We start from the raw sequence: 26,064 nt of genomic DNA, 5'->3' as shown, positions 1-26,064 counted from the left end.
ACATTTCAAAATCTTCTATTCTCTTTCTTTCTGTGCTACTTATTGTCCATGTTTCACTTCCATACAATGCCACTCTCCAGATGTAAGTAGATGTAAGTCTTCAGAAACATTTTTCTAACTCCTATATAAATGTTTGAGGTGAGCAAATTTCTTTTCTTAAGAAAGCTCTTCCTTGTTTGTGCTAGTCTGCATTTTATGTCCTCCTTACTTCTGCCAACGTTCCTTTAAGACTTCATTTCCTAATCTAATATTGCCTGCATCACCTGCCTTCGGTCGACTGCACTCCATTACTTTTGTTTTGGACTTATTTATTTTCATCTTGTACTCCTTACCCAATACTTCGTCCATTCCATTCAGCAACTTCTCGAGATCTTCTGCAGTCTCAGATAAAATAACAATATCATCGGCAAATTTCAAGGATTTCATTTCGTCACCTTGGATTGTGATTCCCTTTCCAAATTCCTCTTTGATTTCCGTTACTGCCTGTTCTATGTAAATATTGAAAAGGAGGGGGACAAACTGCAGCTTTGCCTCACTCCTTTCTGAATTTCTGCATGGTGATTTTAGCTTCAATATATTAAACACAATTGTAGAATAGGTTCGTACCCCCCTGTCGGCAGCACTGAAGATGGTTTTCCGTGGTTTCCCATTTTCACAACAGGAAAATGCTGGGGCTGTACCTTAATTAAGGCCACGGCCGCTTCCTTCCCACTCCTAGCCCTTCCCTGTCCCATCGTCGCCATAAGACCTATCTGTGTCGGTGCGACGTAAAGCAAATAGCAAACAATTTTAGAAGATTACGAAAACCAGCCGGCTATTGTTATACAGCAATCAGAAAGGTTTCGTGTGTACTTTCACATATAAGATGTCTGATTTACAACTATTTGATGATCATATTTATGTAATATATATTTATATAAAACAAAAAGAAAGAAAGGAAAATAATATTTTTTAAATTATAAAAAATACATAAAGGAAAAAAAGGGGAAAAATTGTTATAATCCACATTGACCAAGTTATTATGAGGACAGCGGGTCACAATGTTGTTTTTCCAGTTTCACATTTATGTTTGTTCATATCAAGCCTGTCTAATTATGTACACACTAGCCAAGAATCAATTAAAACGCTTAGCCATGAGGCTACCACATGTATCAACCATCTCCCATATCCCTCACCACTCCGCAACTATCCTGACCAAGGTGGCCCACCGCTCCTCTTCAGGGAGGGGAATGAAAGCTTGTAAGAAGTAGTAGTGGCAACATTCCATCTGCCTACTGAAAATCGTTCGCTGGGCTACATGACCCTGTCATCCCTCATCCACGCCGTTCCTTTACCCACCTCCCTCATCCAGCACATCTCCCCGACCCGCCCGCATCACTTGGCCAGAGAGAGGGCGTTACCCTCTAGGTGGTTCGCCCCACCCCGTCAGGGTGGAAGAATGAAACATCATCATCATCATCATTATCATCAGCTACGCCGAAGCAGCTCGGAACCCCGCACTGCCTAAAGAAGTACACCTGCGAAGTGGAACGACTACGGGAACGGGAATACCAACTACGTCCTTTATCATTAAATGGGCGAACTTGGACAAGTTCAAGAACCAACCTAAGACCATCCACTCAATTATCGTAAGTTTCTACCCAATGTTCAGGAGTAGTATAACCTGGAAATTCAAAGAAGCAAAGCTATTTTACTCTGTACTAGTCAACACCATCGGCCTAGCATATTTTGGGAAACATGCTAGGTATGGCTCAAAATATGGCCAAAGAGCCGCGGCACAACACTCCACACTGTCGGTAGGTTCTTTATATACAATTTGCTTTACTTCTCATCGACTCAGTTTTTATTCCGACGATGTGATAGGAAAGGCATAGGAGTGGCAAAGAAGCGGCCGTGGCATTGATTAAGGTACAGTCCCAACATTTGCCTGGTGTGAAATTGGAAACCACGGTAAACCATCTTCAGGGTTCGAACCCACTGTCTCCCGAATGCAAACTGATAGCTACGTGACCCAAGACGCGCGGCCACCCCTATTTATTGGGGTCGGCAATTGATGCAGATTTTTACGGCCTGATTCCCTTCATGACGCCAACTCTATGTGGAGGGATGTATTTACTGATTCTGGTAAAGCAGGAGCTAAGCCAATACATTAATCACACCCTCAATAATAATAATAATAATAATAATAATAATAATAATAATAATAATAATAATAATAATAATAATAATAATCAATATCAACATCATCATAATGGTTTTATATCCCATTAATTAACCTTTACGGTTTTCGGAGCCGCTGAATCGCCGGAACTTTGTCCCGCAGGAGTCCTTTTTCGTGCCGGTAAATCTACCGACTCGAGGTTGGCGTGTTTGAGCACTTTGAGGTACCACTGGACTGAACTGGGATCAAACCCGCCAGTTAATTCAGAAAATGTTCGGGAAATAAGGCGTTAATAATAATAATAATAATAATAATAATAACAACACAACAACGTGAGTTCCATTTCGCTTCCACTACGATCGATCTCCGGACACATTGGAGACTTGAATTTTTGCGCTGAGAATGGATTCTTCTGTTGGAGACTGAATCTACTGACACGGGTCCCTATTGCCATTATGCGGATATTTGGTAACCGAACGTCTACTATAACAAACGAAAATCTAAAAGAATACAGTAAACAACCGGGCCGATAACCACTGGGAGAATAATGTCTCCGGGTCTTGAAGTGTTATCACCGTATTTACATTATTCCGAACAAGCGCGGAAGTATCGAGTGATCTAACTCGCGTAGGATAACGAGGAACCGTACAAATTCCGTACCGGTGCTGAGACCCACTTTTACTGTGGAATGAGCTGTCTGCTCACTCACGATGCCGAGACTACTTGCAGCTCCGAGTGTAGTTTTATGCTTTTATTTATTCACGGGCAAAATTGCCCAAACTTGATCAAAAAGCAGAAGAATTCATATTATCCCATTGGATTAAATTTCATTTCATAGACAATTGCTCCGACATATTTGAAATTACTTTATGTGATCCTGTAAGTGAGGTACATCAAAGTTTCGATTTATTCCAGCCACTTCCTTGGTAGTTCAGAATGTTGCTTTCCTGAATACAACAACAGTATTACTGTAATATTTTTATTCCCTCGTGTTCATCATATTGAGCCACTTTTCAGGAAATGATATGTTTTGAATCCTGGTGTTTTACATTACAGCGTGCCCGCCATCTGTAGGGGTTTCTTTGAAAATCCACAGCCTGTTTCCAGTCATTTGACCGGGTCAGAAATGGAATGAAGCCCCCATCTAGCGGCAAGGATAGGAACTGTGCCGGCTGCCGAAGTCTGTCGCACTCCTCTAGGGCAATGATTAATGATTGACAGATGAAATGAAATTATATTGGAGAGTGTTGCTGGAATGTAAGATGACAGGGAAAACAGGAGTACCCGGAGAAAAACCTGTCCCGCCTTCGCTTTGTGCGACACAAATCTCACATCGAGGGGCCGGGATTTGAACCACGGAACTCAGCGGTGAGAAGCCGGCGCGCTGCAGCCTGAGCTACGGCGGCTTCGGGGTTTTCTTTACACTCACAGAATTTCTACCCGCCGTAGTCAGTTGTGAAGTTTTTTCTTTCTTTCTTTCTTTTTTTGTTTTTTTGTTTTTTGTGAATATGTTCCTTATTCCTTCCCTGTGAGTCATTTCCACTTTTTCTTTTTAATAAAAGTTCGGTCCGCCTCTGTGATGTAGTGGTTAGTGTGATTAGCTGCCACACCAGGAGGATGAAAAAATAATGCTAGACTTTTTCATTGTGTATTTTCAGCAGTTTTTTTTTTTTTTTTTTTTTTTTTTTTTTTTTTTTTTTGCACCAATCCCGTCTTGCCCGCAAACGGAGTCTGTAATTGGAGTTATTTATGTCTGGAATTGATAACTTATAGATACATTTTTCCTCAGAATATCCTAGTAATTTTTGGGTTCACTGAAGAAACCGAGGCTCATTTTTTGGTGGTTTGAGTTTGGATGCCCTTCCTGACGCCACATGCTTTTTGAGACAAAAATCTCAACGGCAGAATCGGCCGGGATTCGAACCTCGCCGTTCCAGGTGGGAAGCCACTGAGCTAATTACGACTAATTACGACCACCTCTCCCCCTTCGGCTGATACAGATGAATTTAGAATAGGTACTATCCCGAAATTTACCTGGAACAAGCGAGGAACCCACTGCACAAGACATCCTCAGATAAAAGAGACGTTCCATCCTCCCATCTTGCCAAACTATTGTATCTTGTGGTTTGAGTAATGAGCTGGCGTACTGTAACAGCTGGACTACAAGGAAGGCTAGTAACTATTGACCAAGGAAGGGAAGAGAGACATCGAGGGTATTTGAATCCAGTGATTAAAAGGATGAAGATGAAAAGACTCACTCTGATATACAGGAAATTTGGAGGCAGTGCCTCGGGCGTTGAAATTATATTCCAGTTGGTAAGTTGAGGTTATACTTCGTTTATGATTTTGGAAGGCGATGTAATGGGAAAAGAGAATAATTCGATTTATACAGTAACGTTGACTGACATAAATCGATTAAAGAAGTGTTTATCACTAGCGATACTCTATGTTACACTAACACCCAGGCTTATTTTTTCTATAGATTTTTACTTTCATTTCTCATTTTACGTTATGTTCAAACCACAAAGTTGTTATTATTTCACTGGTTTTATTTCGCACCGACTCAAACTGATGTTATGGCGACCTTGGAATAGGACAGGACTAGCCCTGGGAATGAAGAGACCGGGGCCTTAATTGAGGTACAGTATCAGCCTTTGCCTTGTGTGAAAATGAAAAATGCAAGAAAAACAACTTCAGAGTTGCCGACGGTGGGGATCGAACCCACTATCACCCGAATGCAGGCTCACAGCTAGGAGACGCGATCCGGGTAGCCAGCCAGTTCGGTGAAATTGAATATTAAAATTGTAACATGAGAAGTTAATGTGCTCCCATTATTTTTATGAACGAGATGAGTTTAAGCTAACAACAACAAACCATTTTCGGTGGAATATCTGTTATATGAAATCGTTTAGAATAATATAAGCGAGTAATATGAACATTAATGGAAATATTGTGCAAATCTTAAGAGGAATTTACTATGATTGAACGTCATTTTAACGCAGTATATCGAAATGAATAACACTGTTTCATTCTCGTCGTGTACGTGTGCTTTATACCTGTTTTTGTTTTCCTGCAACCAATAGATTTACAGTCCCATAAGGCTACAGTTTATCTTCCTTTTTGACTTCCGTTCGCATTCAGTTTTTCGAAAGTTATATCATTTTGAAATTTAAAAAATTCAGACAGACTACAATCTTTTAAACTGCCACTGTACATTAGCTTTTAAATACAAAAAATAAGTGACACTCTTCCCTTCTACTACACTAGTATTGCCGTGTCACCGTGACCAATATTTGCATGTCAAGCAATACATTATAGTCTCGAATGCGGGAATGCGCTGTCCCAATTTGTACGTTCTGGTTGCATCAACAATTACTCTCTCCGGTTCACACCTGTCATATCGTTCAGGTTTGTTTTGCTAAAGAGGGGCAGATCGAGCTTAGCGACGGTTCTGCTCGAACTTCAGACTGAACATGTCCGGGGAGAAATACTACTATCACATAGGCCATAACCGGTTACACGAACTCCAGACCATCCTTGAAATCTCGCATCTGATGCGTGACCCAAACCCGCGTGGCCAACTTCCTCGGTCGCAGGGGCGGTGAGTGGTATTGTTGCAGTGGTGCAGAATACTCCCAATGATTTTACACTTCATTAGTCGTCTTTTCTTCTAATTACCGGGCGAGCTGGCCGTGTGGTTAGGGGCGCGCGGCTGTGAGCTTCCATCCGGGATATAGTAGGTTCGAACCCAACTGTCGGCAGCCCTGAAGATGGTTTTCCGTGGTTCCCCATTTTCACACCAGGCTGTACCTCAATTAAGGCCACGGCCGCTTTCTTCCCACTCCTAGCCCTATCCTACCCCATCGTCGCCCCCAAACGCCCAGTCCCTGTACCAGAGGATTTAATCATACACAGTTAATATCCTCGGCCCGATCGGGAATCGAGCCCAGGAACTTCTGAACCGAAGGCCAGTTCACAGACTATTCAGCCAAGGAATCGGGCTGACTATCCTAAGCAAAACAAACCAAGTCCCATGGCGCTATAGGCCCGATGGGCCTAGGCTTACCAATCGACTGATGCTCAGCCCGAAGACCTGCATATCACGAGGTTACGCGTGGTCATTGTGATGAAATTCTCGGCCGTTTTTTTTTATTTTCTAGACCGGGGTCGCCCTCTCACCGTCAGATAGCTTCTCAGCTGTAAGCTGCAGTTACGGAACATCTCACTTCCACCCACTAGCGCTTTAACATGCTAGTAGCTAGTTGACCCTTTCGTGCTTTTTCTCGATAGTTGACTGGATACCAGTCCGAGCGAGGTCTTTATGAGCGATGGTGTTCTCTGCGGGTGAAGAATGATGTTTATATGAAAATAGTTTTCTGAAATCCAGATATTTACATAGACGAAGGTATTCAGTGCATCCAGTTTATGAAAATCGACGTGAGCTCGGTGAATTCCATCATTTGCAAAGAATACCTAAAGACGATAACCAAAACATTCTCGAATATTATAGAATGAGGCCAGTTACGTTTTCCTTTATCTTAGATAATATGAAAATGAAAATCCACAGCCTGTTTCCAGTCATTCGACCGAGTCAGGAATGGAATGAATGAAGCCCCCTTCTAGCGGCGAGGATAGGAATTGTGCCAGCTGCCGAGGCCTGTCGCACTCTTCTGGGGCAATGATTGAAAATGAAAATCCACAGCCTGTTTCCAGTCATTCGACCGGGTCAGGAATGGAATGAATGAAGCCCCCATCTAGCGGCGAGGATAGGAATTGTGCGGCTGCCGATGCCTGTCGCACTCCTCTGGGGCAATGATTAATGAATGACAGATGAAATGAAATGATATTGGAGAGTGTTGCTGGAATGATATATATGACAGGGAAAACCGGAGTACCTGGAGAAAAACCTGTCTGCCTCCGCTTTGTCCAGCACAAATCTCACATGGAGTGACCGGGATTTGAACCACGGAACCCAGCGGTGAGAGGCCGGCGCGCTGGCGCCTGAGCCACGGAGGCTACTGGGGCAATGATTAATGAAATGAAATTATATTGGACAGTGTTGCTGTGAATGAAGATAAACTTGCAGTAACACTGAAAATAATGTTATTGGCTTTACGTCCCGCTAACTACTTTTTCGGTTTACGGAGACGCCGAGGTGCCGGAATTTTTCCCCACGGGAGTTCTTTTACGTGCCACTAAATCTGCTGACACGAGGCTGACGTATTTGAGCAGCTTCAAATACCACCGGACTGAGTCAGGATCGAACCTGCCAAGTTGGGGTCAAAAGGCCAGCGCCTTAACCGTCTAAGCTACTCAGCCCAGCAGTAACACTGAGGTAAGGGAATTGATGAAATAAAACTATTTTGGAATGTTTTGTTTGAGTCATTAGTCCAGAGACGGGTTTGATGCAGCTCCCCCTCCATGCCAGCCTATCCTTCACTAACTTTTTCATTTGTACGTAATTTTGGAATATCATATAATACTATTTCATTTTATATATTTTTCTTTCATATTACTCATAATTATTTTAAAATGTTAAAATGTGAGTGGGTTGGAATGAAATCATATTGTTTCGGTTTGTTCATTTTTCGCATTCCGTGATTACCACTATATTTACTAACTCTATGATTACCACTCTGCTGACAAGCTTCAACTGGCGCGAGGAAACCGACAGCTGACCATTTCACTTGCTTTACTGGCGCTAGATAGCGCCATCCTGCGCGTGATAAAAGGAGAATTTCAAACGCTTCAACACTGAGCAATGTTTATAAAATGTAGCGCCAGCTCGCGCGGGTAGCCGCTAATTGTTCCGTAACCGCAGTCTTAATCGCTAAGCTGAGTGGACCACGAGCCAACCATCAGGTACAGGTAAAAATCCCTGATCTGGTTGGGGGTCGAACACAGGACTTGTGGGTGAGAAACAGGCACGCTACCCTTAGACCGTGGTGCCGGCTTATCCGAAGCAATAAATAGCTATAATTGCAGTTGCAGTGCATTACATAGGAAATGCAACACAACACAGGATCATCCTTCGCTGTCCAACGGTTTTCAACACCATAAGTCAGTCACGTACGGCATTCCCTATTGAAAAAGTGATCTGAACAGGTGGACGTGCCGAACGATTACCCCAGCTCAGGTTTATTAATCTGCTCTGAACTCCATCCATTCTACAGGGACGTCAATAGCCTCCATGTTGGGGGACGCAGACGAAGAATTCACCCACGGAATCCCCTGCCTGTCGTAAGAGGCGACTAAATGGGGCGACCAAGGGATGATCAAATTAGAACCATGACTGCGTATTGGCCAGCGGAGTCTCCATCTGCCGTCATCACCACAAAGTATAGCCACCCCATGCCCCGCCGCCACAATCCATTCTGTGTGGGCGATGCTTCGTCTATAACAATCACCCCACCACTCTCTGCACAGATAAAAATCCCATATGCGGCCACTGCAGTCAACAACATTGTACACCCCGATGTCCCAACACACATCAACTCCCTCCCCCATCCATGTGTCACACCTGTGGAGGTAATCACCCAGTATACACTCCCCTGTGAGTGGGGGGCGGTATAACAACTTCCACTGTATCCCCTGCCAGTGATAAGAGGCGACTAAAAGGGGTCCCGGGCACTCTAAACTAGGGAGCGTGGGTTGGTGACCACGGGGCCCTCAGCTAAGTCCTGGCATTGCTTCCACTTGTGGCAGGTTCTTCACTTTCATCTACCCTATCTGACCTCCCTTGGTCAACTCTTGTTTTCTCCAACCCCGACGGTATTAGAGCATTCGAAGCCTAGGGAGTTTTTAATTTTCACGCCCTTCGTGGCCCTTTGTCTTTCTTTGGCAGACGTCGCTCTGCACCTCACCCAAACCAACCTGAGCTCATAGCCGCCATTACAACCATCGACAAGCCCACATCACCCAACCGTTCTCTTTTCTCGCCACCTACAATCGAAGATCTCATCCGTTTTTTAACCATTTTATTGCTCAATATTCATCCCTACAACAGATCTTTGGTCCTTAATCACTTACAAGCCGCGGCAAATCAAACATTCAGCCTTCACTTCTCAACCATTTATTATGGATTAAATTGTCATTTTTGCTTCATATCTCTGGAAACCCTTGTCTAATCCCACCACAGGTATCCCAACTTACAAATAAGCTCCATCTTCCACGAAGTGTACAGTTCATCGTAGGTTGTAAGTGTATTTAAAGAACAAATGTACCACATAGCGGTACTAGCATATTTACAAATTCAACTGTCTTCTTTTGTATTAGTACTGTTAGGCGTAGGACTCAATGGAAAACTACCAGTAAAAGTAAACGAGGCCGATGATTACGTTGTGTCCAGTTCCTAGTGGGCTTGATAGTCTGGTGACATTGAAGCAGCCGTACATTAAGATTGCCGCGTTTCGATTTATCTTAATCAACAGTAGTTTAGATTTCATAAATTTATTGCTGTTTCTTTCTTTCTTTTTTTTTTTTTCATGATGAAAAGGGAGGGTAACTTTTATTCACCAATGAATTTAGATATTTTTTTTTAAGAAGTGAAGTTCAAAACAAGAAACGCTGTTCGTCAAATGTTATAATAGCATAGACAGGCCGAACGGGTGAGACAGGTGTAGGTGAAGTGGAGTGGGTGTTTGCACTCTGGTCAACCTACTGAAGTCGTCTCCTGCACCTTGCGCAGTGCACTGCACGGGCGCATGCACTCTGAGAGGCCCTGCTCTATGTCTTACGATGTCGGCATGTAAGAAATCTCTGGCGAAACATTCAGTGTTTACCCGACATCCGGCACAATTAATTAACATTCAGCAATAGCTCACTCTAAAAGAGATCCAGTTTCTCTGACTTTTAGCAAAGAAGGTGGAAATAGACTCGCAGGCAGCCCAAGTGGCGACACATCAAAATGATTGCACACAGTAGTTGAGGCCAAACGTTTCTTCTGTTCCTGCTGATTATCCTTACCTGGTCTTTTCCCCTTGTATCTTGGGGCTCTTACCAATGTGGCTGAAGCCCAGTTTTACAGTCGGGTGTCCTTCCTGACGCTAACACTATTTGGAGGTATATATTCACCACTGTGTGTTTCTGTGGAGGTTGGTAGGGGGTAAGAGTTTATTCTGCCCGAAGGCAGGCCCGAACCTTCGCAGAGGTGTTCCTGAGCCGGAGTTTACGTACGGTAGGGTGGCAAGTTCCTTTCCGCTCCTCCATTTCCTTACCCCCCGCCATCAGCGCGTGGCAACCCATCCATATCTTGACCACGCCCAATGTTGCTTAACTTCGGAGATCTCCCGGGATCCGGTGTGAAGTTGGTAGTGTTTATGTAAATGAAGTCCTTAACCTATAGCAACTAATCACACTTAGTTAAAAGCTCTCGGCCCGGCCGGGAATCGAAACCGGAGCCCTCAGAACGCTGACCATTCAACCCATTTTATTATTATTATTATTATTATTATTATTATTATTATTATTATTATTATTATTATTATTATTATTATTACTTATCTCTGAAGCAACGTAACTGAACTCTAACCTACGGCTGCCACTAATAGTGCTTTCCGGTAAACCAGAATCTTCTAACCATTCACTAACATTAAACATTGGAGATTATTAGGGGCGCCTGTCCCCTTCATCCCTCTCCAGAAGGCATCATGACTCACACTAACGTCCGTTCACACCGCGGTTAGTGCACAATATATTCGTTACATTGGTAGCCATGTAAAATTCATCGTCTAACAGATGATGATGATGACAATGATGATTATTATTATTATTACTGCACTGGCAACTACCATTCATTGATTGATCACGTCTAACATACATTGGCCGCGAGTGGAATAGCGGCCACCTTAATGGGAGACTAGCGATAAAGCCACTAAACTATCACGCCCACTAAGGACTGAAGAAATATAACAATCAGCTCCGTATTTGAAATCAGATAAGCTTAACCTGTTTTATGGACGGGTAAAAACCAATTATTTTAATTTCTTTCCTTACTTCATTCATTTAAATTGTGAGGATATTGTGTCGTATGTAGCAACATCGCTTCGAAGAAGAAAATGCAAAGAACAGCAAAACATATTAAGCACGTTTCTGAAGTTTTAAAAAGTTGTTTTTCTTACGTCGCGTCGACTATTAGCCTAATGCGTGTTGGCGACGATGGAATAGGCCAGACCTAGGAATGTAAAGGAAGCGACCGTGGCCTTAATTAAGGCACAGACCCAGTGATTTCCCGGTGTGAAATACACTTTCAGGGCTCCCGGCAGCGGGGTTCGAATTCACTATCTTCTGAATGCAAGCTCACAGCTGCGTGACCAACTCACTTGGTCAGTTTCATTTTTATGTACTTGTGACTGGACAACTCAGATGTAACCACGTGCAGAGGTAGGTACGTGTCTGTTAGGTCATCAGCCCAGAGGCTGGTTGGATCCTCAAACAGCACCACCAAAGGCTATGCACATGCAGTTATAGGAAAACCACGAAAACCAATGGCAGCACCAAAATGAGGCGTAGGCCTACTAGGCAAAATGAGGAGTGAGGTAGGTTGCTATTGCTTTCCGTCGCTTTACGTAACAATACAGGAACATTAAACTGTCAAAAATGAGTTTGAATTTTCGTATTGTAGCCTAACAATGCATGCAGTTTATCCTTCCGCCGATCTCGACCGGTACGGCTCGTGTTGTCCTCCTATAAACTTGAAACGTTGCAACCTTAAGTCTCCTCTTTTAAATTCCATCATATTAGTATTTCAAACGAATCCTACTATTGACGGATATCCAAAAGCAAGTGAGTTTTTGTGTGTGTGTGTTACTGTCTCGGTTTTAATGTTAGCTGGAAAGCAGTGAAGGTTCAGTTTTTTCAATCATGGTGCCGAGTACGGTATTCTAGATTGATAAGATCATTGAACTAATCGTTCCGCTGATCTTCTTAAAATAGAAATGAATACGATAATTTATTACCTGTCCTAATGGTGCGAGTTTATAGGCTTATGTCTGAATAGACCATAAAGATAGAGAGAGACAACAAACGGAAACATATCACTCCCAAGGTTGACTGAAAAACTGTTCCGGTTAGGGCGGCGTTTCATACTGTACTCGTAGCTGAAAAGTGCTCACGTTGAAGCAAGTGTGATGCCAGGCCAAATACAAACAGGTGAGAATTATTTTCACGATTTTATCCAAAATAATGTCATTTTATTTAGTAGTAACCTACCACAGCCTAACTCATGGATATCGGTGGCCGACTATAGACTATTACTTTAAGCTAGAAGTTGTAAGCCCGATTATATATAGAACTTGCAGTGATTCTATTTTAAGACTAACGTTATGAAACCAACAACGTAACTAGCACAGTGACCCAATTTATATCGAGAATGTTTTCTTTCCCGTTCAGTTAATATTTTTGGACATAACGTATTATGTAACGGTAGGGCCTACTGTATTGTCAAGGTCACTTGAAATCTGTGATCCGCTTAATAAATTAACACTGCTACAATTTTTCTCGCCCATAAATTCTAATGCCAACAGATTATCCGGTTATAGTCTACACGTTGCGAATTTACTTCGGTAATGCAGGTTTGTTTACAATCAAACACGGACTAACAACTAAATATCCCAGGATTACCCGTACCGAACGTTTAACTCTCTCCCAACTGGTAACCTACGTAGTATTATAAACATCGTAAAGGCCTACCGTAATGTACTGCATTTTATGGCCAGTTAATACGTACCGGTAGTTACTGCCCAGAGCAAATAACTTCTGCGTGGTTAGGGGATTTTATGAATCGAATGAAGTGTAGATTGTCCGCCTCTGTGGTGTAGTGGTTAGCGTGATTAGCTGCCACCCCCGGAGGCCCGAGTTCGATTCCCGGCTCTGCCACGAAATTTGAAAAAGTGGTACGAGGGCTGGAACGGGGTCCACTCAGCCTCGGGAGGTCAACTGAGTAGAGGTGGGTTCGATTCCCACCTCAGCCATCCTGGAAGTGGTTTTCCGTGGTTTCCCACTTCTCCTCCAGGCGAATGCCGGGATGGAACCACCAGGCCCCTGTTCCGCATAGCAGGTGAGGCCGCCTGGGCGGGGTACTGGTCATACTCCCCAGTTGTATCCACCGACCAAGAGTCTGAAGCTCCAGGACACTGCCCTTGAGGCGGTAGAGGTGGGATCCCTCGCTAAGTCCGAGGGAAAAACCGAACCTGGAGGGTAAACAGATGATGATGATGATGAAGTGTAGATTACCTCAGAAATAGCATAGACAGTAAAACTAGAGTGCCGTTTGCGTTCCAAGGTGTAAATTCTAGCGTTCACAAATGGTTAATTTTTGTGGATTATTTTTCTCGTATTTTTTTGGAGTTAGGGACAACATGTTCACGTATGTGAACCCCGTCTGAAAAATCTGTTGGCCGTGCAGTTAGGGTCGCGCGGATGTGAGTTTGCGTTCGGGAGTTAGTGGGTTCGAACCCCACTGTTGACATCCCTGAAGGTGGTTTTGCATGGTTTCCTATTTTTGCATAAGAGCTGTCTGTGTCGGTGTTACATAAAGCAAATTGTAAAATTCTTGTCTTTACTCTTTTGTGCTCTTTGTAATACTGTTAAGTCTAATGTGTTGATTTGGAAATTGGGGAGTCTCCTAGCAAATTCCCTACTCGGGCAGAATCAGAGTTTCCCCCATTAGTGCAGTATGTACTGTTACAAATAAAACACTCACTTTCATTGTACTAATTTAATTGAGTATGGCTCAGTTAGTACACACAATTCTACTCGACCATGAATGACACACTTCACTAATTACTGGCTATTTACGAAAGTCTCTCATCCTCACAGCAGGTATTCGTCTGGCAGTTGTTACCTGGAACGTTGATCCTCCGCAGTCTCGATTGATAGGTTTCTGCATTCACTTCCCTATGCATGAACCCACTCTCTATACATAACAGAACCATGTAGTCAGGGTCAAATGCGCGTCTATTGTTTATCACAATTCTTGACTGTTGTAGACTTGGCTTGATTCCAGACAAGACCGATAACTCACACATTTAACTCGTGACTGCTCCACACGTGAACTCTCAGCTCACCACTTGTAACTGACTACTCATTACAGAACACTCAACAGTTCAGCAGTACAACATCAACACAACACCAATCTTTCTGAGGTGAACCTGCTTTTATAGATCAGATGATGAAGTCCTACTATCTTCAGAGTGCAGCCAGAATACAAATGTTCTAGTTATGCCTTTCAGAAAATTCATGGAGACAATACAAGTAGAAGCTGTTACATGCCCACAGGCCAGTCAGTAGTTCCACAGTTTGACTCGCTCATCCCTTCCAAGAACTGATGAAAGGGGGCTCAACGGAGCCAACAGTCACATTACAACAAGTATTGCCCTCTTTTCTGTTCTTCAGTAAGGCATCAATCGTTCCGCATGAACCACCTTCATCTTGCATCTTGGGCCCCTTTGTATGTGATAGATGGTGTAATTTATTCTCTTCAGAACCGGGTAAGAGCCTTCCTTCTGAAGCTTGGGATTATACAACCACACTAGGTTGTTCTCATGATATCCAGTAGCATCCGTTCATTGGTCATATCATGCCTTCATTCTGTTGCTTTCTATCCTCAGTCTCTTCTGGACTGCAGCATGTACATACTCCAGTTTTCTTGACAGAACCAGGCAGTACTGGTCAGTTGGGGCAGCATGATCTTCAGGTTGGCCAAATGTTCAGTCCACCAGGAGGTGCAGTTCTCTTCAAACAGCATCCTTGCTAATGTGCATCCCGTGACATCATCATGCACTGCAGACCAGTATGCCAAGAGGAATAGGGGGAGATGACAGTCCCAATTCCGCTGACGAATATTTCCAGCTGATTCTCAATGATCCTGATGATGATGAGTCGTCGTTGGCTGTAACTCGATCCGAGTATATACAACTTCTTCCTGCATACGTTGACCAGTTCAACTCAGTTTATGGATGTGTTTACGATGACTAAACAGACCAATCCTGGCATAAAACATACGCCCACACAAATCACTGTATGGAGGAGGGCGGGGTTGTAATTGATGGATTTTTCTTGCTTGTCACTTGGCCTCTTGATGTCTGCAGCATTCTCTTTCAAACAAGTTGACAGCGGTGGATGTAGTGTTCCGCCACAGTGAGCGGTCCACAGCACATTCTTCCCATGTCTGTATATCTATACCAGTTGTCTTCATGATGTGTTTCAGCTGGTCATTAAAACGCTTAAGAGGGGCTCCATGAGGTCTACTGCCGGAGCAAAGTTCACCATAAAGAATTTGGCGGGGAAGCCTGGTATCACCCATGTGGTAAACATGGCCTAACCATCTCAGCTGATGAGCGATGATTGTTGCCTCAATGCTATTTAGCTGCGCTTTGTCAAGAACTGCCGTGTTTGGTCCTCCCACTTAATATTCAAGATGAATCTCATTTTCTGTTGGTGGAAGGACTCAAGTTTCTTGATATCACGGCGACACAGTGTCCAAGTTTCACAGGCATACAGAAGCATGGAATTGACAACAACTTTGTACACCATGAGTTTGGTATGCAGTTTTAGGTCATTATTCATGAAGACTCTGTGCATTAACCATCCGAATGCTGCATGAGCAACCTCAATTCTTTTATCAGCGTCTTGTTCAAAGGTACACCGTTTAGACAAGATGCTTCCAAGATATGAAAAGTGATCAACCTGTTCCAGTGCTGTGTTTAAGATGGAAATACTGAACTCAGGAAGTGTTAATCCTGGGGCAGGTTATGCAAGTACCTTAGTCTTTTTTTGCATTAATGGCAAGGCCAAAGCTTTCACATGAAGTTTTAAAGCAGTTGACTGACTGTTGTAGTTCTGCAGGTGTTAGAGCAGGAGATGTGTTGTCATCAGCATACTGCAGTTCTGTCACCCGGGTAACCAGAGTACATATTTGTGAGCAAAGTCTTGCCAGATTGAAAAGGCCTCCATCAAAACAAAATTTAATTTCCATGCCTAAGTTGTTTGCAGATGATTCGTGCAACATGGCAGCCATGTACAGTGCAAAGAGTGTAGGAGCAAGCACACAGCCTTGTGTCAGTCCATGAGTGATTGGGAATGAATCTGATACTGAGTTACCATGAAGAACCTGTCCAGACATGCCATCATGAAGAGCTTGAACCAATTTCACATAATGTTCAAGACATCCAAAATGTCTCAATACTTTCCACATAGCAGTTCTTAGTACTGAATCAAAGGCTTTTTCCAGATCATAGAAAACTAAATACAGAGGCTGCTGTTGTTCTCTGCATTTTTCCTGGAGTTCTCTAGCACAGAATATCATATCTGTTGTGCCTCTAGAGATTCAGAAACCACATTGAGACTCAGGCCAAAATCCTCTCTGAGATAACTTGGAGCCAGTTTAATAGAATTCTTGCGAGAATTTTACCTGCAATTGACAAAAGCAATATACCATGGTAGTTCCCACATACACTACGATCACCTTTCTTGAAGATAGTGATGTTGGTAGCATTCTTCAAGTCGTCGGGTACTTCTCGAGATTTCCAAATCAAGAGGATGAGTGTGAAAAGTCTAGTCTTCAAGGGTATACCACCATTTTGTATCAGTTCCAGAGGGATGTTATCAGGCCTTTCTTGGTTTTAGTTGATTGAGTGCTTTGGTGAAGTCTCTGTATGTAGGTGGAACTGTCATCCATGGTTGTTGGGGCTGCTGAGGGACATTATGAGGAAAGTCCTCAGCAACACTGGAGACACGATTTAGAAGTGAAGAGAAATGTTCCTTCCAATGCTCTAAAATTTCTCCATTATCAGTTAAAATGATGGAGTTGTCAGCAGTCTTCAATGACCCTGATGAGAATCGAATTGGAACATATATCTCCTTTATGCCAGCATAGAAGTTTTGCAGGTCACGGGCATCAGATAGTCTTTGCAGTTCTTCAGCTTTTTGTTGCCACCAATTATTCTTAATTTCCCTAATTTGTGCCTGACATTTTCCTTTAAGTTCCAAGAAATGTGATTTCTTCACATTGGAAGACTGATCTTGAAGATAGGATAGGTGGGCTTCCCGTTTGTCATTGATTAGACATTTAATTTCTTCATTATTTTCATCAAACCAGTCCTGTCTTTTTTTCCTCACAAAACCAATTGTTTGCTCAGCTGACTCAGTGATGACATACTGAAACGTGGCCCATTCCTGACCGGGCAAGCTGGCCGTGCGGTTAGGGGCGCGCAGCTGTGAGCTCGCATCCGGGAGATAGTGGGTTCGAATCCCACTGTCGGCAGCCCTGAAGATGGTTTTCCGTGGTTTCCCATTTTCACACCAGGCAAATGCTGGGGCTGTACCTTAATTAAGGCCACGGCCACTTCCTTCCCATTCCTAGGCCGTTCCTGTCCCATCGTCGCCATAAGATATATCTGTATCGGTGCGACGTAAAGCAAAAAAAAAAAATTAATAGCCCATTCCTGATTTATACTATTACCGCTGACTGGATGACTAGCCAGTTTGTTTGAGATTGCATTTCTGTAATCTGTAGCAATGGATTAAATTTGAAGTTTATAAGTATCAAATTTCTTTCTGGGCAGGCAAAAAAGGAGCTTATGATCTGTCCAGCAGTTATCTATGTTTCTTGCAGTCCTTGTAACAAGGACATCTTTTTTTATCACATTGCCTGGTGATGATATAATCAAGGATGTACCAGTACTTTAAGCAAGGATGCATCCAAGTGGTCTTGTAGCGATTAGGCAGGCGGAACTGAGTATTAGTAATGAAGAGTTCATGTTCAGCACATAAACCAAGAAGCAGTAGACCATTGGCATTACAGTTACCAAGTCCATGTTTTCCCATCACATTGCCCCATAATTGGTGATCTTCACCAACTCTGGCATTGAAATTGCCAAGTAGTAAGAGTTTGTCTCTTGGTGGTACTTTGGTGATGGTAGCAATAATAATAATTTCGTATGGCTATTTCTAGCCGAGTGCAGCCCTTGTAAGGCAGACCCTCCGATGAGGGTGGGCGGCATCTGCCATGTGTAGGTAACTGCGTGTTATTGTGGTGGAGGATAGTGTTATGTGTGGTGTGTGAGTTGCAGGGATGTTGGGGACAGCACAAACACCCAGCCCCCAGGCCATTGGAATTAACCAATGAAGGTTAAAATCCCCGACCCGGCCGGGAATCGAACCCGGGACCCTCTAAACCGAAGGCCAGTACGCTGACCATTCAGCCAACGAGTCGGATGGTGATGGTAGTGCTCAGCAGGTTGTAGAATTGGTCTTTAGCTTCTACATTAGCATCCAAGGTGGGAGTATATGCAGAGATGAGTGTCATAGATTTGGCTCCAGAAAGTGGGATTCAGAGAGTCATAATTCTTTCACTTACTGCGGTTGGAGTTAGCTGATAATCATTCACCAATGTGGTCTTCACAGCGAATCCCACACCATGAATGCGGTGTTCTCCTTCACCTTTACCCTTCCAGAAGTTGTGTAGCCTGAGCTGAACTCTGTAGGTTTACCTTCGCTGGACAGTCTGGTTTCACTTCAGGCAGCAGTATCAATGTTCATTTGTCCAAGCTCATGGGTGACAAGCACTGTTCTTCTCTCAGGTCTGTTATTGTCTTTCAAATCAAGTAGAGTTCAAACATTCCAGGTTCCCATAACCAAAGTTTTGGTAATCTTCGTTTTTTGACCGCATAAGGGGTGACCCGCTGGGTGCGGCCTCCCAGCCGCTGAGAGTGTGACTACCGATGTTTAGCCCACATTTTTTATGGCCTTCCCCATTCAGGGTGGGCAGCGGTGATCCTAAATAGGCCTGCCCAAACACAGATGCAGGACCGAATTCCTGAGTAGACAAGGGGTCTCAGAAAGACGACCATCACACATCTGCTGCCAACGTGTAGGTCCAAACTAGGGGCTTCCAGTTTCACCCGAAAACCTGCCTCCACCATCCTTATCCTATCGCTGTTGGACTTGAGTTGAAGGGAGTGACAGCAGGAAAAAGTGCTACAGCGGGATTTTGTTTAAGGTGGATCACAGCTTGCAAGGAAGTGACCAACACACTATGATCTCGAAACTATACCCTGCGGCACAAATGAAATGCGACATGCAGGTTCTAGTACCACGACTGCAACGGACTGCCGCAGACTCGAAATACCATTCAATTGCGCCTTCACAGCCAATCCGTCTGGCACGACCTCATCCGCCTCCACGACCGATGAGAACCACAAAAAGGAGGTTCCTCCGTCCATTTTGCCGTTGGGCCAAAGACACAGATGATGGGTTCCAGTGTCATTTCCTACACTGAGGGGACCATCACCCCACCCAAAGGGGCCCATCCGCCCGAAACCATTGGCCCCTATTGGGGGTCGAGTTATTTACTGCCGCTCGACACTTGGCGTTAACTGTTTTTACAGCTGGTTGCCAAGCGAGCTAACCCTCCTCCTTTCCCATTCCGGACTTGGGACCAGACAGTGGTGGAGAAAGCACACACTACTTCACACAACAATTCATCACTTTACAGATTGAGTAATAGGTACAACAGAGCTGTCCTGAAGGAAACCTGACTTTGCCTATCAAAAGGTTCCTAAATATTTTAACCACACTGACAAAAGACTAACATGACTGACAGAAGACACTCTTTATGACTATATGTTAGTTAAGTTTCATAATTGTAAAAATGTATGAATAGAGCTCCTGCAATATATAAATGTTAGAAATAGTTTTGGGTTAGATTATAATTAAATTAACATGATGATAAAAGTAATTAGTGTAGGTTTACTGTAATTGGCATGATTTTGCCCTTTTGTAAACTAGAGAAAATACATTTAAAAAAAATAAATATTGATTTTTCATGACACCTCGTAGGGAATGGTTGGGGCATATCATTGCCACTCTCTCCGGCGGTGGGCCACATTCTTCACCTTCATTCGACCTTGATGTCTCCGTCTTGGTCCCTTGCTGGCTACACACTTGCTGCATTTTGTGCAGAAGTCATCCATACCCGCTTGGCATCCCACCCAGTAGAACCTCTCTTGAACTTTGTCAGGATTTTCTCGATCCTAAGGTATCCTTTCAAAACTCCACCACAATACACAAGACTTCCACCACAATACCTTGTGGTACAAACACCTGCTCCCGGAATGTCTTTCTGTCACTGCTTTCCCAGACGTGCTTTAGCAATCCATCCCTGGTTACCAGTGCATCCCATTGTGAGCAGTATGACTTAGTCTTGGAGGTGAGGTTACTGATGTGTGTCCATCCAGGCCTTGTCCAGCAGTCCCGTGTCCTCATCATCCCTCTGCACTTTCATCCAGGAGTCATGACTCCAGCCGCTTGAACTCCATGGTTGTCCGTCGGCAGGGAACTTCATGTTCTCCCTATCTCTCTCTTGGAGCAGAAGTTGCAGTCATTTGAACAGGTCTTCGGGACAGAGCACCGGTGTTCAAATGTAGATATCCCTTGCGGTGTTCAATCACATAGTTGTACTGTTGCAGTCTCTCTAGCTATTGTTCGAGTTGTTCATGTGGGTTCTTGAAATTTAGAAGCCACCTCAGTGATGCATGGTCAGTCTTCATGTGGAATTCTTGGCAATACTGGTGCTTATACGATTAGAATTCTTAGATGGTCTTCACAATGGGTAGCAGTTCCTTCCGGGTGGTGCAGTAATTTCCTTCTAGTTTAGAGAGGGCATCATGAAGTATGCCACTACCCTGTTTTTTTTTTTTTTTTGTCTATGACTTCAGGCAGGATGCCATCAATGCCAAAATTACTGCATCCATGTAGAGTACAAACTTTTCTCTCCAGCTCTGGCATATGCCAGTACTGGTGCTGTACACAGAGCATGCTTCAGGTGGTTGAAAGCTTCCTGGCATTCCTCTGTCTAGATGAATCGTTGGTCATTGCCTGTAAGGTGATGGAACGGTTTGGCAATGTTGGCAAATCCTCTGACAAATCAACGGTAGTAGGTTCAGAGGCCTATGAAATGTCAAAGCTGGGATTTGTCCTTGAGTATTGACCACTTCCTCACCACTATGGTTTTCTTTGGATCGGTCTAGACTCCTTCCTCTGAGAAAATGTAAGCAAAGTACTGTACTTCCTTCTTGACAAGTAGGTGTTTCTTCAGGCCAAATTCAGATGGGCTGCCCTCTATTTTCCAAAATTCTCCTTCAAGTTATAGAGGTGCTTCCCAGAATGACGACATCATCCGAATAGACCAAGGACCTGTTCCAGTGCCATCCTCTCAGCACAGACTCCATCAGCCTCTTGAAAGTTTCTGGGGCACTGCATAACTCGAATGGCAATACTTTGAACTGCCAGAGTACATGTCCAACTGAAAATGCAGTCTTCTTTCGGTCTTAAGGATGAAGCTCCACTTACCAGTCACCACTCATCAGATCTAGTGTGGAGAACCACCTTGACCCTGATATCGCATCCAGAGTATTGTCAATCTGGGGTAGCTGTCTTTCTTCATGATGTAATTCATTCTCCTGTAGTTGACACAAAACCGTGTAGAGCCGTCCTTCTACTTTACCAACACTACTGAGGAGCTCCAAGGCTTTTGAAAGGTTCTGTTACTTGCTGCACCTTAATTTCTTTGAGCATCCGATCCACTTAATGTTGCTTTGTGAGTTGAACTCATCAGAACAGAGCCTCGATTGACATGCTGTCGCCCACATCAATTTGATATTGAACAAGTTTCATCCTGCCAAAGTTGTTGCTGTCCAGTGGTCTGAGAAGTTCTGCTCTATTCTTACTCTCGTATGTCTGGTTGCAGTGGACAACCTGATTTAGTGTTTTGTAACAGCCCCGAGTGCTATGCCTTGGTGGGCAGCGATGTCATAATCGCCCAAGTTTGATGGTCGAATGTAGGGCTGATGGAAGGGGGTGATCAGTGTCTTGGCAATGAGTAATCCTTTTGTTTGAATGTTTTGATTCTCAAGCTCTGCATTGGCCATCAAACCACCAGAGCTCCAACTACACTCACATCGGTCCTTGCTGAGATGGTCGGGTTGTCTAGCAGTTTTACCTGGAATTAAACAATGCCTACCTTCACCGGTTGTATAACAGTTTCTTTGTCCCCATACCAAAGCATGTTGGAGCTCATGTCCACAATGATTTTATGCTCATTATGTACTTAGTGCCTTCTGATATTGCCTATAGGACATAGAGGGGGTGTCCTCTCAGAGCCACGACAAAGGATGTAGTTTTGTCTACTTTGCTCCAACAGTTAACAGATCAGGCCACCTTGAACTGTCGCACATATGTACTCCATGGCACACTCCTGTTAAAATGTTGGTGGCTTCACCTTGGTCAAACTCGATACTGCAAATATTGGCCCCTCTCCAAAGGTCCAGTCTTATGGGCAGTAGCAGCGATTGGGGGGGGCGAGGGGGGCAGTCGCCCCCCTACTTTTTAGAGAGGGTGGATGACCTTAGATGTTAGGCCGCTTTAAACAACAAGCATCATCGTCATCATCAACTTTTTGGAGAAAATATTACATTTTTATTCCATTTTAGCCGGCTGAAACTAGGAATTGTAAGAATTATTTTAAAAAGCCATTTGTACAAGCCCTGTTGTCTTATCAAATAATTCTTTTCTTTATATTATTTAATCATTACCAAAATTATTAGAGAAAATAAGCACAAAATGTCCTTCGTTCCGGCTAATCGATTTGTATGGCACGACAGCAAATACTGGAGACTTTGCCTGTGCTATGAGCAAGGGTACTAGGCCTATATATTTTTTTTGCTAATGTCATACACAATGAGGTATGATTCACTACCTTACCGCGTGCATTCGTCAGTCTGGCAGTCTCTTTATTGTCTGTTAGTTTTTAGTGTATAGTCAAACACTAAATAGTTTTAATTGTATAATCATGCCGTATTTCTTTTTAATTTTAATAAATGTGTAATATTATTCCTTTGGCGAACGTTTTATTGTATAGTATAGAATCAAAATCTCAACAAAAAAAAAAAACTATCATTACCGCATTTAAGTTTGTAAACTGACAGTTTTTACTTCTGTGGTGAAATTCACTGAGAAAGCATAACAAACTTACCATTTTGTGGCCTTTAAAAAAATATATATATATACCTATATACCCCCTTCCCCCATCCTCCGTTATATCCCACAAACCCGGGTACTGTTTGTTGGCTATATATTTTTTGCCCCCATACTTTAATTCCCAATCGCCGCTACTGCTTGTGGGTGACTTTGTTTTGCAGGTCCTGCAAATAGTGTTACATTTTTGGTCAACCTTGTCTATATTTTCTTTGTTTTGTTAAAAAGGAAGCCATTCTTTTTCATTGTTGACTCAGTTAATATAATATAAAGTTTTCAGTCTGTCAAACCATGAAACATAACACTCAGAACACTATAACATGCCTGTAAAAAATGAACATTCAACAGTCTTCATACTTTAATTTTTGATGGAGGAGAAGAAGAAGAAGAAGAAGAAGAAGAAGAAGAAGAAGAAGAAGAAGAAGAAGTAATAAGTAGCTGGAGAAGAATCAAATCATGAAGAGTTTTGTGGACACTGAACATAAAAGGGAGACACAATTTATTTGTCACCTTGAAAATGAAGAAGCAGATATAACAGAACATTTTTACAATTTAGTCAATCTACTTTCTAAATGATTACAGCATTTGTTACCGATAATTTGTTGAATACACTAAAGAACGTTCATCATCAATAGTTCGTTGCTCCATTAAGACAGCTGGAGTTATGTACAAGCCTCTTTCTGTCCATGCATAGCAGCTTATCCGTATATGTTTGTTTCAACCAAACATCTTAAGGTCTTTGCTTTTTGTCAGTTTATTCAAAATAAGATCTTGGAGGAGTCCTATTTCAAGTAAATCTAATGTTTCCATCAGGCTTAGTTCTGAACCAAACTGATGTTGTATGTGCCATTGTTTTAATTAATTGACCATGGAACACAATTAGCTTTGAAATTCTACTACTCTGTTGATCAGATACTTACGGATGGAACATTTCAACGACCTTCCATTAAAAAATGCCTTGTACCAATCTTGACACATTTTCAATGTTGACCAGACTGGATAACAATCATCTCCAGGCAAATGACTAGAAAGTCTTCCATTCATGCATACAAAAGACAAGAAAGAATGAAGAGTTGACAACATTATTAAGGAAGATATATCACTTTATGTACGATTGCAGCAAAACAGCAAAACTGGTAGTATGACACAATGCAGTGCAGGAAATGATTGTCATCTTAGGCTTTCATTAAGTCTGTACCCAGTGGGTCCCACATTTATTGACAGAGGACCACAAAGTTCAGAGTAAAACCATTGTTCAGGACATTCCTCAGCTAAACTGAAATGAAAGTTGTTGTTTTTTTTTTGCTAGGGGCTTTACGTCGCACCGACACAGATAGGTCTTATGGTGATGATGGGATAGGAAAGGCCTAGGAGTTAGAAGGAAGCGGCCGTGGCCTTAATTAAGGTACAACCCCAGCATTTGCCTGGTGTGAAAATAGGAAACCACGGAAAACCATCTTCAGGGCTGCCGATAATGGGATTTGAACCTACTATCTCCCGGATGCAAGCTCACAGCCGCGCGCCTGGCCAACTCGCCCGGTCTGAAATGAAAGAAATGGTATCATTGCTGAAGAAACAGTACGGCCTATCTGACAATGCTCTTCCTATCCATTCTCTTCCTTAAGACTGGTCACTCCTCCCAGCCACATATGGATATTCAGTCCATCAGAACAATTTTCATTCTGTTCAATTTCCTATGGTTACTTGCAAAGGTAAATGAACCTTATAGTACCGTACTGTAAGGATGTATGTTTGTATTATGTATTTACACACTTGTACAGTATACCAGTATACTGTATGTAAGGTTCATTTTCCTTTATAAATAAGCATACAAAAATGAACACAACAAAAATTGTTCTTATGTACTGCATATCCATATGAGGCTGAGAGGGGTGACTAGTCTTAACACTTTCACTGTCTTAGACTAGCTTGATTTCTCCACAGTATTCTTAAACTCACATACATAAACAAGAAATGCAGACACAGATGGAAAATTAATTTTTTTAAATGACGATAAAAGTCATTCGAAAAAATTAATTCGAAAAAGTTCAGTTCTGAAAATTATCAGGCACATCTATTTTCAAACCTGCTTGCCCAGTAAATTGTAGTTTATTGGGGATAGGAACAGAATCTACAAATTTGGAGAATTTACGGTACTGTGAAATCCTGTCACCACCACCTGTTGCCGGTAAAACGGTATCAAGAATACTACTGTCGTCCTTATCATGATTGATATTTTCATCATCACTACGTTCACTTGAACTCTCACTTTCACCACATAAATCATTATCACAGTACAATTCTTTCAATATCGTCATTTAGCAAAGAACATGAAATGCCACACGATCGGGAAGCCATAATGTAAACAAACAGTGGCTAACATCATTCTTTTGTCCCTAGTTCGGCAATGCAGGGAGGATAAATACTTAGAGCAGCACTATTGCAAAGGAAATATCTTTGTACATAATTCCAACAGTGTGCAACAGAAGGCATTTGCATTAATTTTCAGCTACAATCAAAGCAATAAATGCAAAGCTGCACAAGCTGGAGTGCATATTAGGGCTGACACCATGCAGCGGTAATGGGGAGTCGGGTACATACTCGGGCAGACTGTGAAGGAGTTAAGGAAACTAATGGTTAGGAAGAACATTATCAGACAGGTGGTATTGCTTCTTAAGCAACGATATTTTATTTAGTATTGTGACAGGTGATGAAAGTTGGTTGCATCCTTATGAGCTGGAAGTAAAACAGTACAGCATAGAATGGCACCATCAAAATTTGCTGACAAAGGAGAAATCAGGGACTGTGCAGTCTGCTGGGAAAGTTATGGGTGCTGTCTTCTAGGTTGTAGAGGGATGCGTTTTGGGGCT

At 42.8% G+C, this 26,064-nt stretch overlaps 1 protein-coding gene across 1 annotated transcript in view; it reads left to right on the top strand.

The window, feature by feature from the left end:
- Window positions 1-12,174: 12,174 nt before the first annotated feature.
- The window catches only part of LOC136863379 (phosphotriesterase-related protein), a 137,508-nt gene continuing 123,618 nt past the window's right edge, over window positions 12,175-26,064 (top strand). The window contains exon 1 of the mRNA XM_067139782.2: window positions 12,175-12,310. Within this exon, the coding sequence (XP_066995883.2) occupies window positions 12,289-12,310 (22 nt within the window). The 5' untranslated portion in view covers window positions 12,175-12,288. The remainder of the gene's footprint in view (window positions 12,311-26,064) is intronic.

This window comes from Anabrus simplex, chromosome 2 (genome assembly GCF_040414725.1).
Source record: "Anabrus simplex isolate iqAnaSimp1 chromosome 2, ASM4041472v1, whole genome shotgun sequence".
Lineage (NCBI taxonomy): Eukaryota > Metazoa > Arthropoda > Insecta > Orthoptera > Tettigoniidae > Anabrus > Anabrus simplex.
The sequence above is the reverse complement of the archived record's forward strand: the minus strand, read 5'-3'. Positions and strand labels throughout refer to the sequence as shown.